The sequence below is a fragment of the Talpa occidentalis genome, unplaced genomic scaffold, assembly GCF_014898055.3.
Source record: "Talpa occidentalis isolate TD23 unplaced genomic scaffold, MPIMG_talOcc4v2.1 talOcc4.15, whole genome shotgun sequence".
In the NCBI taxonomy this organism is placed as follows: Eukaryota; Metazoa; Chordata; class Mammalia; order Eulipotyphla; family Talpidae; genus Talpa; species Talpa occidentalis.
The window spans coordinates 48,575,750-48,596,693 of NW_023601543.1; the positions used below are offsets into that span (position 1 = coordinate 48,575,750).

Consider the following 20,944-nt stretch of genomic DNA (forward strand, 5'->3'; position numbering starts at 1 on the left):
TAAACATAGAGCTTCAATACGATCCAGCAATTCCACTCCTAGGTATTTACCCAAAGGACACAGAAACATCAATTCCAAAGAACACCTGCACCCCTATGTTTATAGCAGCACTATTTACAATAACTGAGCTTTGGAAACAGCCCAAATGCCCAAAAATAGATGACTGGATCAAGAAGATGTGGTACATATATACCATGGAATATTACTCAGCATTCAAAAAAGATAAACACATGCAATTTGCAGCAACATGGATGGCGCTGGAAGGATCATGCTCAGCGAAATAAGCCAGAAAGAAAAAGAAAAATACCGGATGATCTCACTCATAGTAGGAATCTAGAAAACTTAAATAAGGGACCAGGAAAATGAATAACTATAAGAAAGTGAAAATCAAAATCAACAAAAAACTATGAACCAGAGACACTTTTGTGGGGGTGGTTGGCGGGAGGGGAGGGATTGGGGTCAGAATGGAGGGGGGATGCAATTGTATGGGGAATATAAAAATAAAATATTTATTATTAAAAAAAAAAAAGTGCCGGGCATCCCCTGGTGGCACAGTGATTGAGCACTGGGCTGAGAAGCTGCCCACAGCCTCTGCAGTGCCGGTTCGATTCCTGGCTGCCACGGAGGGTCCCACATGATGTGACAGACCTCTCTTGTGGCACCGGCTGCTCCCCTCAGCAGTGTATTTCGTCAGTCTGCCTGTTTTGTTCCCTGCTCTGGTTCTGGTGAATCCTCTCACCCTCCCACACTTCTGACTGTCCCCAGTGCCTGTATACATAAATAAATAATTCTTAAAAAAAAGAATAAAAATAGACAAGCAGATCCATGGAATGATACTCAAGATCCCAAAAACTAACACTATACTTACAGTTAATTTGTAACAAAGGAGAAAAGAATATACAATGGAGAAAAGAAGTTTCTAATAAAGGTTTAATGAGAATTGGAGAGCCACATGTAAAATAGTGAAACTAGACTCACACCATGTGCAAAAATGAATTCAAAATGGATCAAGAACCTGTATGTAAGTCTAGAAACCATAGAATACATGGAAGAAAACAGGCAAAATACTTTCCTACATTGACTTCAGAATTATCTTTGGGGGCTCTACTATAATAGCAAAGGGAAACAAAAGACAAATTGGATAAAATGAACTATATCAAATTAGAATGCTATGCACATGCACAGTGAAAGAGAATATCATTAAAACAAGACGATACTCTACTGAATGGGAGAAAATTTTTGCAAATCAGTCATCCAACAATCACCTAGTATCCAAAAATCTGCAAATATCTCATAGAACTGAACAGAAGGAAAACAAATAACCTAATTAAAAAGTGGGAAGAAGATCCAAATACATACTTCTCCAAGGAAGGCATACAGATGGCCAACAGGTACTTGAAAAATTGTTTATCAACATTTATCATGAGGGAAATGCAAGTCAAAACCACAGTGAGATACCATCTCACACCTATGAGAATGGCCCAGAAACAAGTGTGGGCAAAGATGTGGAGAAAAAAGAACCATTGTATACTGCTGATTGGAACAGTCTAGTCCAGCCTCTATGGAAAACAGTTTGGAGTTTCTCATACATAACATAAAAATATATATCTACCAATTGATCCAGCATTTCCAATCCTAAGGAATACAAAAACAATAATTCAAAGGGATATATACACTCCTAAGTTTATTTTGGTACTATTTACAGTAGCTAAACCAAGGGGGAAAACTTAAATGCTTTAGAATAGATGAGTGAATGAAGAAGATGTGGCATATATGTATACATGCATATATAAATCACACACATGTATATGTTATATATAACACCATTATGTGCATAGATATGTTTTGTATATATAGAGAGATATAGATATAGATAGATAGATATGGAATACTGCTCACTTATAAAAAAATGAAATCTTGCCTCTTGCTACAAGATGGATGGAACTGGTGGGGACTATGCTAAGTGACATAATTCAGATCACAAATACAAATACTGGATAATTTTACTCATGTGGAATATAAAAAACAAAGCAAAGGAACAGATAAAAACAAATCCTAGAAATCTGGTAATAGAATTGAGGCTACCAGAAGAGAAGATTGTATAGGAACAATGTAGAGAGGGACCTCAGTTGACTCTTGTGGAAAATTATTGGTTATGGGCCTCCCTGGTGGTGCAAGGGGTTAAGTCTCAGTACTATGAGGCTATCCACAGCCACTGTAGCATGAGTTCGATTCCCAGCCAGGGAGCTGACCCACATGGCACATCAAACCTCTCCGGTCTTGCCCGCTGCTCCTCTCAGCAGTGTATTTCAGTCAGTCCGCCTGTTCTGCTCCCCACTGTCTCTGATGAATCCTCTCACCCCTGCACCTCTCGCCTACACCTCTTGCCCCAGTTCTTGTATGCATAAATAAATAAAATGTGTCTTAAACAAAATTATCGGTTTTTTGGTTTGTGTAAGGTGTTAGAACATAGATTTGTTGAGGTGTCAGCCTATACCCCTGTAACATAGTGTTGTAAATCAGTGTTATTTCAAGAAATGTAATTTTAAAATAAGATTGATATTTCTCTTGAACACCAATAATAATATACTTGATTAAAACACCATGAATAAATAAAATTTCATAGTAAGTGGCTAGAGTAAGAAAACCTTTTTCTAAAAAATATTTTATTAATTAACATTGGTTTATAACATTCTGTAAGTTTCCGTTGTACACCATTATACTTTGACATTATGATCACCACCGAAAGTCTTTTCAATTCATCACCATACACTTGACCCCCTTTACATATTTTACCTTCTTCACATCTCCATTTGACCCCCTTTACATATTTTACCTTCTTCCCATCTCCATTTTTCCCTCAGTCAGCCACCACTCACTACCATGATGGATCCTGATGTCCAATCTCAGAAGCTCAGCAGGGCTGGGCATGAGTAGTACTGGGTTTGAAAGCTCTTTATTACAAAAGAATATCAGCTAATAAAATTGGAGCAATTATAGAAAAAACACTATTTTACAACCTCAGCGCCTTATGTACTTCAGGCAAAGATCAAAACTATTGGGTTACACATAGTTCTAATGTATTACCCATCAGTTACTTAATTGTAAATGGAAAATTATGTCTTTACAATTAGGCTATCTGACAGAAAACATCATAATTGATCAAATAGAAAATCCATGAGTTTTTAAAATTCACATTATCTTGTCTGCCAACTGCTGTTTTTTCATATTCTATATAATAATTATATTCATGACTTTGTAATATGTTCCCACTGGCAGTCCATTTTCTAGGATAATAGCAGACAGACACAAACTGAACTTAGCCAAATTGGGGTTTCCAATTATCCAGTTCTTTTTGTTTGGTGCCCCTAGCTTCCATTAGTCAGAGGTAGGAGAACACTAGTTATCACCTCCCCGACAATCTCCTTATTAATAGAATATTACAATGGAAGCAAGCCTCAGACCTAATTCTTCCACTCATACAGGTATTTATCAGCAAGCAGATACAAAAGAATCATACAACCTGTTCTGTCAATTCAGTGAAGTCCCCTCTCTTTTTCTTCTCTGATGCCGACTGCATCTTACATAAAGATTCACTCAAGGCAGTTGAGATCATATTATAGTAATACAGTTGGAGCCAGAAATGAGTAAATCCTATGATCTAATGCCCACATGTGTCTCTTTCATAATCCTAAGCCTATGCTTAGGGTGTGGACTTGTTTATTTCCAAAGCAATACTGTGTGTTGTAAAGATTAGAAAATAGTTTTCTTCTGGATAGTTCTGTGAGTATATGTGTACTAATACACATATAAACAAACAGTTGTAATTTTTACCCAAATGAGATTATGGTGTTCTGGAACATATTTTTTTTCAGTTCAACAATTTCTACTTTTACAGATCATATTAACATCTGAACAGTGGACTCCAAAATGCCCTTTATATGTGGTTTGTCCAAATTAGTACTCAATGTAGGGTCTCAAATTATATTTGCTTCTTATATCTTTCTTTTTTTTAATTTAACCGTGTGTGTGTGTGTGTGTGTGTGTGTGTGTGTGTGTGTGTGTGACTTTCACTTGTTGACAAGACTCAGTTATCATGTAGAATCTTATTATTTTGTCTTCTTTCTTAAATGTTGTATTTTTCAGCTTGGTTCCATATTTCTTACAGATTCCAGTGAGCTGTTTTTGTGTTACAATACAACATGTAATATTTTATACCCTTATGCTGCATTACATAAGGTTGTATGTTAAAGGTTATAATGTGGTTGATTCACCTTACTGATGTTAAGATTGGCAAATATTGTAAGTTTAGGAGTGTCTATATAATATTCTAGCCAATCCATATATTCTTGACATGCTTAAGAAATGAAAAAAAAGCATTTTACCATCAGTCATGCTAATTAACAAAGCCTCAGGTGTTGAGAAGAGATGGAGTTAGCTGATACTTGTATTAGCCCCTCTATCTTCTGGTTGAAGTCTTAAATTCGTATTAAACACCTCCTAGAATATGTAAGTATGTATACACAGTTAGAATACTATAATTATATCTAACTTGTCCTAGAATGTTCATGAAGCCTAATAATCTCATATATCAAATTTCATCACTTCAAAGGGACACTTATTTTTCAAACTGTAACCTGAATTATCACAACCTCTGAATGCATTCCCTTGGTTACAGATGTCCATATTGTAGTTATGTCAATTATATTCATTGCATAGTTAATTTTCTGTTTAAAATATCTTCAAAAGCATTATATGATGATTTGATGATGAAATTATTTTTATTTCATAATGGCAGATGAAGTAAATGGTGTAGTTGCAATTGATGGCATTTTGACAAAATTCTAGGCATTTTACTGACTATGTTGAACGATTTAAAGTAGATTGCAGATATGACATCAGTGAAAGAAGCCAAAATGGTGCCTTTATAGGCACCATGCTGAAAGATGAGGTCTACTCATTCTCCCCTCAATTATTAACCTGTCCTTTAAGGAAAAGTTATTACGCAAGATTTCATATACATACAGAAACAGAAGAAATAGCATAAGAAACAGTCAGATGACCATCATGAAGCCTAGCTTCAACAATTTTCATCAACACATAGCTAGTCTTGTTTTGTCTATATGCCTATCATATACCTTCATCCCATATTATTTTTTATTTTTGCACTGGAATCATATTTACTTTTTACTTGCCAAAAAGTGAAGTGCTGTATTTAAAAAACAAAATCTCAAACAATCAAATGCATTACTCATCACAGAAGAGGGTCTAGCAATAGCACAAAACATACTTCTTAAGATTTTTTTTTAATATATACAAGTTAAAGTTTTATTTTCATTTATGCATACATGAACTGGGGTATAGGCCATAGGCCAGAGATGTGGGGGGATGAGAGGATTCACCAGAGACAGAGTGGGGAGCAGAAGAGGTGGATCTACTGAAATACACTGCTGAGGGAAACAGCAGTTGAGACAGGAGAGGTCTGCTGGCCCTGGATCGAACTCAGGTAGTTGAACTCAGACTGTCGCAGTGGCTGACCATAGCTTGATAGCGCTGAGACTTTAACTCCTGCACCACTAGGGAGGCCCCACAAGTCAGTTTTAAGTGACAGAAGTTCTCTGAGAAGTAAGGAATCTATAGCTTATAGTTTAATAATAGAAAAATATTAAGAGAATTGAAATATCTGTTGCACCCAGCATTTTGCATAATTCCCTGTTTTATAGCACCAATTTCTCTAGGTTACAAGATGGGAATTCTAGAACCTGTGCTGTATGCCTTCTGCCACCAAGATAGGGTAGGCTTGCTTTCTCTCCAGTCTACCAATGCCCGTCCTCAACCTCCCATATTATTTTAAAGCAAATCATAGACATATTGTTTCATCCATAAATATTTCAGTACATATATTGAAGAAGAAAATATCACATTGAACAATAAATTAGTAATTACTTAATATCAAATATTCTGTATTCAAATTTGAAATAGTGTCATAATGTCATTTTTTTTTTCTTTTACTCAGGATCCAAACACTGTGCATACATAGCAATATGGTTAAATGATTTTAAGCCTCTTAATCTCTACTAGAGGTCAACAAATGTTTTCCATAAAGGGTTAAATAGTACATAATTTATGGTCTGTGAGCAATATAGACCCTGTCACAAATACTCAGTTTTATCTTTGTAGTACAAAGCAATCATTGATAATTTGTAAGCAAATGGTCCTAACTGTGCTCCAATAAAACTTTATGTATAAAAACTTGTGGTAGGTTGGATTTGGCTCAAGGTCTGTAGTTTGGTAACCCTGATTTAAAACAGTCATTTTCAAACTTTTTTGTGGATCAGAATCACCTGTAGGACTAATAAAGGACATAGAGGTCAAGTGTTTATATGATATAGATAGGCTCTGTCTGTTTTTACCATGTTTTCAATTCTTAGGTTTCCCTTCATCTCTACTTTTTCTTATAATTTGATTATAAATTTCTTGTAAAGAAAATAGTTAATTTGTCCCTTAAAGTTTCTGTAGTTGGATCAAAAGGTTTGTTCTCATTCTATTTCTTTTTCTAACTTGATTTTTGGGATTTTGTTTTATTTGTGTGCAGAGTGGGGAAAGCAAGCATTTTTAATAGATGATTCTGTGTGGCTATCTTTTTCCCCATTATTTCCAACAGAAGGACTTAGATTCATTGACTAGCAGAGCTAGAAGTCCCTTTGGATAACCTCATTTTATAGATGTGGAACAGATACCTGATATTAGAAAAAAAGATCCGAAGTCATATAGCACATTAGGAATAGAAGTAGTTTTAATAAACTTTTCATTTTTTTTATTTCTCCGTATTTTCTAGCTATCATTGTTAAATACAGATTGTGTATATTTGAGGTATATAGCAATGTATTTTCTTCCTCCCTCCCTCCTGCCTTCCCTCTTTTCAGGGTGAGAATACTCAAGATCAACATCACTCTTACCAATTTCAAGTTGTAGGGGCAGGAGGGGCACAGAGCAGGATCTCTATGATCCTGTGCAGAGGGGTGAAGGAGTCCTGGAGCCCTCGGTAGCTTTTGCAGGCTTTCATTGGTATTTTACCAGGGACACGGCAGGCACGGGGCCTCGAGGCTGGCAGGCTTCCCAGCCACCCCAAATCTTCACTCTTCCTGGGCTCTCCGGCTTTCTCTCGTGGTCTCGTCCTCTCTTCTGCTTGTATTTCACTTTCTTTCTCTCTCTTCCGGTGGTTGCATCCCTGTGACACTTCCCTTAAAAGTCCAGTCTCAGCCCAGGTGTAGCCACCTACATAGGCCCACACCCCACTCCAGGTGCCCACCATCAGGCATGCATTCAGGACCGCAGGGATCCATCATCAATGCTAATGGTGGGAGGGCAGAAAAGTCTGATAATCACTTACCCTACAAAGTGTGCAGTACATGGCTATTAATTAGATATCCAGAAAGAATTCTACTTAACTGTACCTTTCAACTAACATTTCACCATTACCCATTTCCCCAGTCTCTTGAAACCACCGTTCTACTTTCTACTTCTGAGTTTGACTATTTTAGATTCCACATGTGTAGTGGCAGGTTGGGCACAGTGCAGGTTTTCTATGATTCTATGCAGACTGGTTAAAGGAGAAGTCTTGGAGCTCTTGATAGCTTTTCAGGGTTTTGTTGAATTTACCAGGTACCTGGCAAGCAGGGGTGTTGGGGGGCCAGGAGGCTGGCAGGACTTCCAGGCCCCAGAGAATCTTCACTCTTTCTGGGTTCTCCCGATTTCGCTCATGGCCTCTGCTTCTCTGCTGGGGCTGCTCTTGCTCGTTCTCCTTCTAATCTCTTTCACTCTCCTGGCATCCCTGTGATGCTGCCCTTATAAGCCCAGTCTCTCAGCCCAGGTGTACCCACTGACATATGCCCACACCCTATTCCAGGTGCCTGCCATCAGGCATGCATTGAGGACCATAGGGATCCATCATCTATCCTAATGGCAGGAGGGCAGAAAAGCCTGACACTTTACAATGGCGGGAGGGTGGAAAAGCCTGACACATTATTTACCCTACAAGTAAGTGAGATCATGCAGTATTTTTCTTTCTGTGCCTGGCTTATTTCACTAAGCATAATGTTCTCCAAGTTCATACATGGTGTTGCAAAGGACAGGATTTCCTTCAAATTAAAGGTTGATTAATAATATCCCATTGTGTGTGTGTGTATATATATTTGTTTATCGTCAAAGACACTTAGATTGTTTCTGTAGCTTGGCTGTAGTGAATGATGCTTCAATGAATATGTCTATTTGAAATAGTAATTTCATTTCATTGGGATATATATCCAGAATTGAGATTGCTGGATTATACAACAGTAGTTCTCTTTTTATAGATAATTTAATTTATTACTTGTGATCTAAATCATCTGATCAAAACTTTTTTCCTTCACTGGAGGTTTTTAATAAACTACCATTCCTTTTATTTAAATTTTGAATTGAGAAGTTTTGCCCATTTTCTCTTGTCTCTGTAAATTAGAGGATATAAGATTCATTTCCTGTCAAATTATAACACAAACTCATACCTAATTTACTCCTCATAAAACCATTATTTTTTTTTATTAAATTGATATTATTAACTCATAATTTTTGTGATTTTATGCCTCTTAATGGTTTTCAAAATATATAAGGAGACATGTCGTGGTTGAAGAATAGGTTACCTTTCAAATCTCGTGTAAGGGCCAAGAAGGAAAAGTGTAAATAGGATACCAGAATGCTTTCTCATAGAAGGCTTTAATTTAAAGGAGTCACAGGGGCTTTCATTGGTTGAGAGGAACTACACAAGCAGACAGAAGGATAACATGGGATGATTGTAAGAATTAGAGTCCAACAGATATGGGCTTAAATCCCTTTATTGTCATGCATTCATAAACTTGTGACTTTGAATAAGTACTTTACCGCAGTGAACCTAGGGTTCAGAAATAAAATAACTCTACCTTCTGGACTTGTGAGGAATATGTAAGTTAGTGGCACATTCAACCAATCAATTCCTTTCAAAGCTCACAATAGGAGATAATTGCCTAGTCACTAATGCATCACTTGGTGGCAGCATTGAGTTGCTTTTCCATTTCAACATCTAAAAAAATAATGTAACTAAAGAAAAAGATTGCGTATATCTTTTTGAATCAGTGTTTTCTGTTCTTCAGAAAAGAAAGAATAATGGTTAATTGCAGACATATTTAAACTGTTTAAAGAGATTCATCAGCAGTCCAGCAATGCCAAAGGCCTTTGAGTGGTTGCTGTTCATTACCATCTGAATTGCACTCAGCCCTTGTTGGACTTAACAGGTTTCACTAGGATTTGTCTAAGGATTCAGTCCCTGTCTATTAACCACTTAGTGATAAGAACCTGCCTCTTGTTGCCTTCAGTCTCTTAGGCAGGTTTGGAAAGTGATTGTTTTTGGTGGGATGTCCCATGTACTCACATTCCCACCATAACAGCCAAATTGCCCAAAGGGTTGCACAACTTTTATTTTTCTACCTCCAGTACTATTTGAGAGAGCACTGGAGTTGCTCAGATTCATTAAAAATAATTAATTGGTACCTGCTGTGTGCAACACACACACACACACACACACACACACACACACTTGGACGTTGTTTACCACTTGAAGAGGCAGGTAAGAACAGACAATTGCAACATATTCTGCTTGCCCAATGGTGTCAATCAAGATGAGGATAGTGTGCTGTGATAGTCCTAAAAACATGTTAACTAAAGTGAATCTCAAAGGATAGATAATCTTTAGATTTAGAAGGATGGAGGCATTCTAAACAGTGGGAATGCCATAAACAAATATACGGAGGTCTGAAACAACATGCGATAGCCAAAAAACCTAATCTAAGTACTTCATTATATCAAGTGTTAGAGGTCATTATGGACTAGATGGGGATGGCCCTTGAAAGATAATAAAAACGAGCAGATACTAATACTAGAATATTTTCAGGATGACTTTCTAAAGCAATTTGGTTCTATTTATTCAAGAACTCTCTGAAATAGATACTGTAATTGCAAGTGGGAAAACCGAAGTCCAGAGGAGTTTGGTCACTAACACTCAGAAATATGTGACTAATAAGTGGCAGGGTTGGGATTAAACCAGTTCGGGTTCAGAGTCCAAGTTGTTCATTGGATTAGAAATAGGCAGCAAGTTAAGCAAGTCCTTACTGTTATTTATTTATGCATCCAAGAACTGGGGTACAGTCCAGAGTTGGGGGGGTGAGAGGATTCACCAGAGACAGAATGGGGAACAGAACATGCAGACTGACTGAAACATACTGCTGACGGTAGCAGCAGGTGAAACAGGGGAGGTCTGCTGCGCCATGTGGGTAGCTCCCTGGCCAGCCAGTGATCGAACTTGTGCTGCAGCGGCTGTGGATAGCTTCACAGTGCTGCCTCTTAACCCTTTGTGCCACCAGGGAGACTCCTTAATGTTATTTTAAAGAGTTTGTAGGGCCTCCCTGGTAATGCAAGGGATTCAGTCTCAGCACTATGAAGCTGTCTGCAGCCACGGTAGCACGAGTTTGATCCCTGTTCATGGAGCTAACCCACATGGCTCAGCAGACCTCTCCTGTCTCACCCTGTGCTTCCCTCAGCAGTGTATTTCAGCCAGTCTGCCTGTTCTATTCCCCACTCTGCCTCTGGTGAATCCTCTCAGCTCTCTGTACCTCTGGCCTACACCCCAGATCTTGTATGCTTAAATAAATAAATCTTTAAAAAAATAATGTGAGTTTGGAACTGCTCTATAAGTGATTTGAAGTCACTAAAGGAAATTTAAGTGACTACAGATCAGAAAATTTAGGATTACAGGTCCAAATCAGGCCGTCACTTCAGACAAATCCCTTTCCTTCTTTGAATCATTTTTTTCATTGGAAAATGAAGACAGTGATAAAGGACTAATCATAAGGATCTCTCTTAGCTCTTCTAGTGTTCTGCTTCTTTAACTTAGGATAAGGAAGGGGATAGATTCCTGACTGTTGAGACTGGTGGGTACTTTCTCCGTGTGCTTTGTTCTTCTTTATATGTGCTTTATACATGCTGTTTCTCTTCCGTGGAATGATATTTTGCTTCTCTCTTGTCTTCTCAAATACTTTCTACTAACCCGATCCCTGTTCTCTTAAGTTCTCCAGTTAATGGTCTCACTTTGACACATATATATTATTTTATATTCTTTGCTACCTTTATGGACTATTCTTCCTATATGTATTTGGGCCTTTTCTTTCCTTCTACTTTTTAGTTCCTTTAACCTCCTAGAGCACCTAATACATTTTTGGTTACAATGGGTCTTGGAGTAAAACCTGTTAATATTTTTTCTTTCTCTTCTGATAGTGTGTGTGAGCACAGCAAAGAGAATCTAATGACTCCCTCCAACATGGGTGTGATATTTGGGCCCACACTGATGAGAGCTCAGGAGGATACTGTGGCTGCCATGATGAACATCAAATTCCAGAACATTGTGGTAGAAATCCTAATTGAGCACTTTGTTAAGGTATGTATTTCCTATGCTCACCATCACACTTCCAAATATATGACAGCTTCCCATACCCACCTTCTAGAATTCTATCTCCCACCCTCGCTCAAGTTGATAATGGAAAGAAATTCCATTATGATGCAATGACATTTAATAGCATTTGTAACCCTGTGAGATTCATTGATTTAGCACTTATTGCTTGAAAAATTAACTATTTTATTATCAGACACACATTAGAAGGGATAGAAGAAAAATCACTCTATGCCTTTAAGGAGTATATGATATAACATGTAGACAGCCATGTAAACAGAGGAAAATGAGAGGTATAATAGTGGCATATGTGGGCCTCCCCAGTGGCGCAGCGGTTGAGCGCTGGGTTGCGAAGCTGCCCATGGCCTCTGCGGCGCCGGTTCGATCCCGGGCTACTCCCCGGCCACCTGGCGAGGGTCCCACATGGCGCACAGACCTCTCCTGCCACCCGCTGCTCCCCTCAGCAGTGTACTTCGGTCCTTCTGCCTGCTCTGCTTCCCGCTCTGGCTCTGGTGAATTCTCTCACCCTCCTGCGCTTCTGACTGTACCCAGTGCATGTATAAAAACAAAACAAACAAACAAATAAATAAATAAATAAAAACATGACTCTATTTAAAAAAAAAAAAGTGGCATATGTGAAGTGAAACCATTTAGAAAGAAATACCTCTACAAAAAAAAATACAAAAACATTAATTCAAAAGGAAAGCTGTGCAACTATATTTATAGCAGCACTGTTTACAATCGCCAAGGTATGGAAACAACCTAAGTGCCCAAAAACAAACGAGCAGATCAAGAGAGAGAATGCAGTATTTATGCACAATGAAATACTATTCAGATAAACCCATGCCATTTGCAGTAACATGGATGGAGCTGAACGTGATTATGCTAAGTGACATAAGAAAGAGAAAGCTAAATATTGGATAGTGTCACTTATATGTGGAATAGAGTAAAACTAAACAAAGGGTCAGACAAAAATAAACTTTAAAGTCAACCCGTGGAAAGCTGGCCATAGATCTGTTGTTTTTAGAGGGGGAATGGAAGGGGTGAGACACGGAGAGCAGGGGAGACCACGATGGAATTTGGTGGAGGAGTGTTGTAGCCTCGGTGGTGTGAATGCTATGGTGACTACATCTGATGTGGAGGGGGGATATCTATACTGTCAAAATACTACAAGGATGTAAAACAATTGTGCTTCAGTCACTATAAATAAAATTAAAACTGAGCAAAAGCAATACCTTATTTATTTAAATCAATCTCATTAATTATGAAAGAATTTAAGGTGATATTATTTACAGTATATAAAATATTAGTATATATTATAATTAGGTGAAATGTAAAAGAAACTACAAAGATACAGAAAATGAATCTAGGAATGAAGCTGTATACTTGCTACTGACGGACTTACATTTGGCTCTAAGCTTTCTATTAGTTAATGCCATCCTAGCAAAGTATTATTCATTAAACAATTTTCTGCAGAGGAGGGGCCTGGTAATATGTGAGATAGTATTCACCTTTCAAATCCAAGTTCTTCTGGTCACCTGTATCTACAGGTTAGGCTGCTATGACCCCATATACAAACATACAGTGATTCCAACACAGGGGCATTTAATTCTTGGTTGTGGAATAATCCAGTGAGATGATCTAGGAATAATATGGTGATTGACAGGGGAAGTTTCCTACCATCTTATTTCTCTGCCATCCCTAAGGGGCTACTTAATGTGCCTGATTAACTATCCTCTACATTATTCCGTTGAGAAGGATGAAAGAAAAGAAAGTAGAGGATACAAACCTTTCCTTAAGGCTATAACCTAGAAGTCACAATATCACTTTAGTTTATATGCTATTGTGAGAATTTAATGTCATGTTTGCCTTTAGCTATCATAGAGGCAGGTAAGTAGAGTTTTTATATGGGGACAGCTACGTGCCCAGCTAAGACTTTATTTAATACATTTAAAAAAAGATGAGAATGAGTATTGAAGAACAACTGACATTCTCTGCCATATTATTTGTTACCTCAATCAACTTAACTTCTTTGATAGTCTTTTTTCATTTGAAATGTGAAGATGATCATAAACATATGCCACTGTGTGACAGGCATTTGCCCAAGGCTGTTTAGCTAGTGGCAGAGCTAGGATTTAAATCTAAGTAACCTGGCTCAGAGTTGAAGTCCTTAATCACCATGAAGTTTCTGCCTGACCAATTATTTGATGCAGTGATATTATGGGAATTGACACATTAGGATTACCAAGGAGGGGGTGCTTGTAGAGAAATACAACATGCATCAATACTAAGATGGTAAGAAAGGGAAATAGGGAAAGGAAATTTGAAGGAGATGGCCTATTGTGAACAATGACTCAAGGGCTTAAAATCCAAAACCATCTAGTGTTGTTGGAACATGAAATGGAAATAAGAATGGCAGGAGATGTGATTGGAGACAGGGGCAAATTCCTCAAAGGGCTAGACTTTGAGTAATTGAAGAGTTTGGAATACTTGAAATCATTCATGCAGACTAAGAAATCATTGCTTGAAAGTAAAGTAGTATAATGTTCAAACTTGTGGTCAGGAGGCATTATCTTAGCTGCAGTGTGAAGGACAGATCACAGAAATAGTGTTTTACCATAGTTTGAGTAAGAAATAATTGTGTTCCTGGGCCTCCCTGTTGGCACAAGGGGTTAAGACTCAGCGCTGTGAAACTATCCACAGCCACTGCAGCATGAGTTCTATCCCTGTCCAGGGAGCTACCCACATGGTGCAGCAGACCTCTCCTGTCTCTCCCTCTGCTCCCCTCAGCAGTATATTTCAGTAGATCTACCTGTTCTGCTCCCCACTCTGTCTCTGGTGAATCCTCTCCCCACCCCCCATTTCTGACCTGCACACCAGCTCTTGTATGCATAAATAAATCTTTAAAAAAAAAGAAATATTTGTGGTCCCAGTGAGGGCAATGTAAAGAGGAACAGCGAGGCAAAAGCATCAGGACTTAGTGATTGAAAGTGGAAGATGTGGGAGAAGGATATGTCTCAAGCCAAGATTTCTAACTTGATTGGATGGATGGGGCCATCCTTCATATGTAAGTGTAGTTTTAGGAAGGTAGAGAAAAGCTCATTTTGAGGCAGGTTGGGTTTACAATTCCAGAAAGATATCCAGAGACACCCAATTTCTAAGAAGTAGTTGGCTATGGATCTAAAGCAGGGATTAATAAACTTTTTGTTCAAGGATCATATAGCATATATATTTGACTTTGTAGGTCATAGATCTGTCAGAACTGCTCAACTCTGTCTTTGTAGTGGGAAATGAACCATTGAACACGTGCAAACCAATGAATATTCTAATAAAATTCTGTTTTTCAAAACAAAGGCAGGCCTGTAGGTAATTTATTGATTCTTGGTGTGACATTCAGATGTTATTTATTGGTGAATTGATGACTAATAAGTAAGGACAGAACAATTTTGTTAACTAGAGAAATGTCTTGATTCACACTATACACTATTCTGCATGCTGTGTGAAGAATACATATAGTAGAACAAGGGTGCAATGAGACTAGATAACAGTGTCACAACCCCTAAATAAACCCACACTTATCAGTTAATCTATGACAAAGGAGCCAAGAATATACACCAGAGAGAAAGGAACATCTCTTCAAGTAATGGTGAAAATGTAGGACTTGCCCCTTAGGTGTATTCACAATAGCACTCCCACTACCAAAGTACCCATAGTCCTCCAACATAGTCAATTGTGCACACCCCCTCACCTGTCCCATTCTCACCCCTCCCCTTACCCTTACCCCTCTGAAAGCCACAGATCTTAGCTGAGCTCTCACAAGTTAGTTTTAAAGTTTCTTTGTCTGACCCTTTACTTGCTTTTTCTATTTTCCACATATAAGTTATACTTTCCATTATTTATCATTCTCCTTCTAGCTTATCTAGCTTAGCAAAATTCCCTCCAGTTACAACCATGTTGCTGAAATGGCGTGAGTTTATCTTTTTAATTGCTTAGTAATATTCCATTGTGTATATATACCACACCTTCTTGATCCACTCATCTGTTTTGGCACAATAAGATTGTTTTCACACCTTGGCTTTTGTAAATAGAGCTGCAATAAACAGGGATTTTTTCAAATTAGTGTTTTGTATTCTTTGGGTGGAAACCTACTATGGAATTGCTGTGTCTTATGGCAGACCCATTTTCAGTGTTTTGATAAAACTCCATGCTACTTTACTTTGGGGCTGGACCAGTTTACATCCCACCATCAGTGTAGGAGGGTTTCTTTTCCTCCACACCCTCACCAGCACTTGTTTCTTGTCTTTTTAATACGAGCTTTTCTCAATAGTGAGGTGGTATCTCATTGTAGTTTTGATTTGCATTTCCCTGATGATAAGTGATGATGAAGATTGTTCCTGTGCCTAATGGCCATGTGTATATCTTTTTTAGAAGAATGCCTTTTTAACTATTCTGCCAATTTTTGATTTGGGTTATTTGGTTTGATTTTTGTTCAGTTGTATGAGTTATTTGCAGATCTTTGATATCAGTCCCTTGTCTGATGTATGGTGAACAACTATTTTCTCCCGTTCACATGGGTGTCTCTTCATTTAAGTTATGGTCTCGTACACTGTACAGAACCTTTTTAATTTGATGTAGTCCCAATTGTTTATATTCTCCTTTGATTTCTTTGCTGTTAGAGTCAAATCCCAAAAGTTATCTCTGAAGCTTATTTCATTTTGACTGATTTTTAGATGTTGAACTATTCTTGTGTCCCTGGAATAAATCCCATTTGGTTATGATGTTAGTCCTTTGAATGTATTTTTCAATTCTTTTCACTAAGACTTTATAGAGGATTTTTGTGTCTGTGTCCATTAAGGAGATGAGTCTATAGTTTTCTTTCTTCGTGTTGTCTTTGCTTGGTTTTGGCATTAGAGTAATGTTGACCTCATAAAACATGATTGGAAGTATTCCTTCTCACAGTTTTTGAAAGAGCTTGAGCAGAATAATTATGAATTCATCATTGAAAGTTTGGTAGAACTTGCTGTGAAGCCAACTGGCCTTGAACTTTTGTTTTCTGGAAGATTTATGATTACTGTATTAGTTTCTTTGCTTGTGACTTCTTTCTTCAGGTTTTCTATTTCTTCTCTATTCAGCCTTTTGTGATTGTATAATTCTCAGAATTTGTCCATCTCATCTAGGTTGTTCAACTTGTTTGCATATAAATGCTCATAGAAATCTCTTATCTGCTGGATTACTCCAGTAAGGTAGTGTCTCTTTCATTTCAAATCTGATCAAAATCAGTTTTCTCCCTTGTTTTCTTAGTGAGCTAGATAAAGGTTTATTAATTTGTTTGCAGAGCTGGACTTTCATTCTTACATGGTAGTAATGAGACAGACCACCTGACTACATTCACATGCCCATTTGGCACTCCATTAATGTCAGAAGACATGTGGTGGAAATATAGGACTTTTACTACCACTCACTGGTAATAAGGCTACCATACTGTGGCATCAGTGTGGAGGAAACCATGTGGGGTCAGTAATGATGCACTCTTCCTCCTCCAGCCAGAGTAGTATCAACAGAGACCTAATGAAGAGCCTGATCTAGTCTTTTCTAATGTCCCATCCCATTGGGATTTCAGTAGAGACCAAGTGGAAAACTTGGACTTCTACTCCATCCTAGAAGTAATGAGGCAGTGTCAGTGTCAGAGGAGGTCTGCTTAATGAAAATATAAGTAAAAAGATTATATCTCGGGCCTCCCCTGGTGGCACAGGTGGTTGCTCGCAGCGCTGTGAAGCTGTCCGTAGCCTCTGCAGTGCCAGTTTGATCCCTGCCAGGCAGCGAGGGTCCCACATGGTGCAGCAGACCTCTCCTATCGTGCCCGCTGCTCCCCTCAGAAGTGTATTTCGTCAGTCAGCCTATTCTGTTCCCCACTCTGTCTCTGGTGAATCCTCTCACCCTCCTGCACATCTGGCCTGTACCCCGGTTCTTGTATAAATAAAAATTTTAAAAAAAGATTATCTCTCATAATGCCCCTACATATGCAGGCTTTAGTTGGAAATAATTTCTCATACAAAGAGCCAGGAAAATCCCTTATCATGGCAGTGGTGGGAAGAGCACAAGTGACTGTGGTGATAGCGCACTGGTGAATTGGTGGTGGGAATTTCATGGGGAAATCATACATTGTACAAAAATGAAGGATGATGTAATATTTTTTTTTAAAACAAGAACCAAGAAAACCTCAACATGAGTGAGAAAATACCATCAACAAACATCAGCACCAAGATCACACAGATGTTAGTTATCTGACAAGAATTTTAAAAGCATCCATCATAAAAATGCTTGAATGAGCAATTCAGAATAATGTATTTGTAGAAATTTTCTGTAACTTCTGTACTCTCCCCCTTTGCAGGTAAACAGGCACCAGATATCACACCATTTCAGGCCTGCACTTCCACTGACTTTGTAAGGCAGGCACAAAAAATACACTGGGCAGACTGTATATGTAGCTACTTGAATTTATTTTTTTGTACCCCTGGCTCAGGGGAAGGGGTTGCTGGCTACCCCAGCTTTCCCAAGCCTAGCATAAAGTAGTCTGCTGACTATAAGGTTTCAAGCAAACTGCTTGGAGGTCCTTAACTCTTCCATGGAGTGGTGAAGCACAGGACAGGGAAGCAAGTGCCAGCGATTATGCTAGTACCAGGTTTATGCCTCAACTGATTCTCGAAGGCAGGCATAAAAATCCCACTTTACAGACTGTGCTCACTATAGCTACACAGTTTCCCACTATACTTTCCAGGAGCAGGAAGCATAGAGCAGAGGGTTGGGTGACTCCCCTGCCCCTCAAGGTAGGCACAGACAATCCTGGGAGCCCAGAGATTGTGTAGGGGATAAACAAGTATTCTCTCCACTGCTAAAACTAGTAGACAGTGGCCAGGTCACCCTTTGTTGACGTTTAACAGATTATGCTTATCTTGAGAAGTATGTACTCTCCATCCCAGCCAGGGGAGCAGAAGAGCCTGGGGGTGTTTTGGGGTTAAGGGCGGGTAACCCTCTTGGTGTACTGGCACCACTGCTGACTTACTGCATCTGTCTTCCTACCCTTTCTGATGGATTGTCTCTCCTCCTTGCTGAGACACTGATCCTCATGGGCCCAATTCTGTTCCAGATATAGCTGTTCCCTCCAGGCACCTGGCTTCAGTGCCATTGAAGGAAGCAGTGACAGGGACTTTTCAGTCCATCTTCCTTAATGTTCATATTTATTATTATTTTTTTCATATTTATTATTTTATATCTTAAATTATTTTGCCCCTTGTTTAAGCTGCTTATACATTTAAGAAGTTAGAATTACTTGAGAGAGGTTAGGGGAAGATGGAAGAAGATGGCCCCTACTCTTCAGTGTTCTAAAATTGTAACAATTTCTTGCAGAGGAGAGGTCCCATTGGTCAGGTCAGTAGCTCCAAATACTCATGAGTAACAGTGACCTCCCAGAATAACATACCTCTCTGAAAGAATCTTGTTCTGTAAAGCCAGGTCCAATATTATAATCCATGTTAAGATACCTCTCATGCTCTAATCTGGTAGAGCAGTGCCTCCCATACAATAGTATCTGGGATAAGGAAAAGAATAACACTCCAGTACTTACAGGATGTGCCAGAGACTGAGCCCAATCTGAATTCCTGGGACATGTCCTTAATGAGTGACTGCTTATCCTCACATGGCTTGAGATGATGCAAGGCTCTCCAGGCATCCTAGAAAAATCAAGGAACCTTTAAGTATGCAGTCCAATTTTGTTTATTTTTTTTTCTTTCCTTGACATTGAAGTTGAATGCCCAAAGACACCACCAAAGCCAATGTTGTGGAGTGTTTTCTCTATGTTGCCTATGTATTTTAATTTTTCCAGCTTATATTCAAGCTTTAATGCATTTTGAGTTAACCTTTGTGTGAGTGGTCTAGTTTCGTTTTTCTGCATGTAGCTGTCCAGTTTTTCAGACATTTGTTGAAGGGACTTTCCTTTCTCCCTTATATACTCTTCTCTCCTTTATTGTAATTAATCATCAGTATAAATGTGGCTTAATTTTTGGGCTGCCAATTCTATTCTGTTGGTCTGTGTCTATTTCAATACTAATACCATAGTGTTTTTATTACTATAGCTCTGTAGTATTGTTTGAAGTCTTGAAGTATCATACTTTTTTTTTGGTCAACTGTGCTTTGGTTGTTTGGCATCTTTTATGGTTCCATATAAATTTCAGTAATGTTTGCTCTATTTCTTTGAGGAATTCCTCAGTAGAACTTCAGCTAACAAGTGTAGATGGAATGAGCAAAATAGAGATCACTATAGTAAACACCACAGTAATTTTCAGGCAAGAACCACCAAAAATACTAATTTTTTAAAATTTTTTCATTCTTTATTTTTTCTATTTTTTTAATTTTTATATTCCCCATGCAATTGCACCCCCATTATTTTGGCCCCAATCCCTCCTTTCCCCACCCCCCCATAGTGTATATCTGGTTTATAGTGGTTTACTGATTTTGAAAATAATTCCAAAATTTTAATGTGTGAAAGCATGGCGGGAATCATGACATCTGCATTGTCTCAAAATATATTTTTTCTGTAAGTTATTATTGAGAAGGTGGGGATAGTATTTTTATAGTAAGTATGTTTGGCATCACCAGTAATAAGATATATCAGCATCTCTTACCACTAATATGATGTAGTGAGAGGGGTATAGAATCAATTCTTCCTGAAATGTGTAACCTAAATCTGGTCATGAAAAGATGCAATAAGACTGTAGATGACTGAATCCTGCAAAATAAGAGATCAGTTGTAGGCACATATGTCATGTAAGGAAACATATTAATTGGTTCTGGGGATTAGGATGTGGACCTCTTGCGGATCATTCTGTCTATCACAGTTTACCCTCTGGTATCAAAAGATTCACATACAATGCATGTGTACAAGAACGCATATACAACATCCATTCTATTCCTGGTTCCCCAACAGTCTCAACTGATGAAACATCAGCTCAAGTCCAAAGTCTCATCTAATTAACATCCTCTCAAAAGTTCCAAAACTTTTCATCTAAATTAAATATTATCAGGTATCAATTAGTTTTGTGTAATTCATCGTAGGGTAAGGTTCCTTATCACTTGTTCAACTGTGAATCTAGAAAAGTAAACTACCAAAATTCGTGGTAGAACAGGTATCGATTAACAATTGTGGGTATTTCTGTTCACAAAGGGAGAATATGAATCACCAATACTAAGCAAATTTGAAATCCATTTTGGACAAACTCCAGTGGGTTTTAAGGCTTGAAAATCATTTGTGCATGTGGCTCAATCCTTTGGGCTTGCAGCTCCACCCTCTGATCAACCTTCCTTTTCATGAAAAGTAGCATGGTTTTTGAAGATGAGCAGTTTTATGAGCCTGTTTCCTATGTGTATAATTTTGGG

General features: G+C 38.3%; 1 protein-coding gene across 1 annotated transcript in view; it reads left to right on the forward strand.

The window, feature by feature from the left end:
- OPHN1 (oligophrenin 1) overlaps window positions 1-20,944 on the forward strand; it is a 414,559-nt gene that overhangs the window by 317,991 nt on the left and 75,624 nt on the right. Inside the window, exon 19 of the mRNA XM_054695894.1 lies at window positions 11,341-11,500. Coding sequence (XP_054551869.1) covers window positions 11,341-11,500 — 160 coding nt within the window. The remainder of the gene's footprint in view (window positions 1-11,340; window positions 11,501-20,944) is intronic.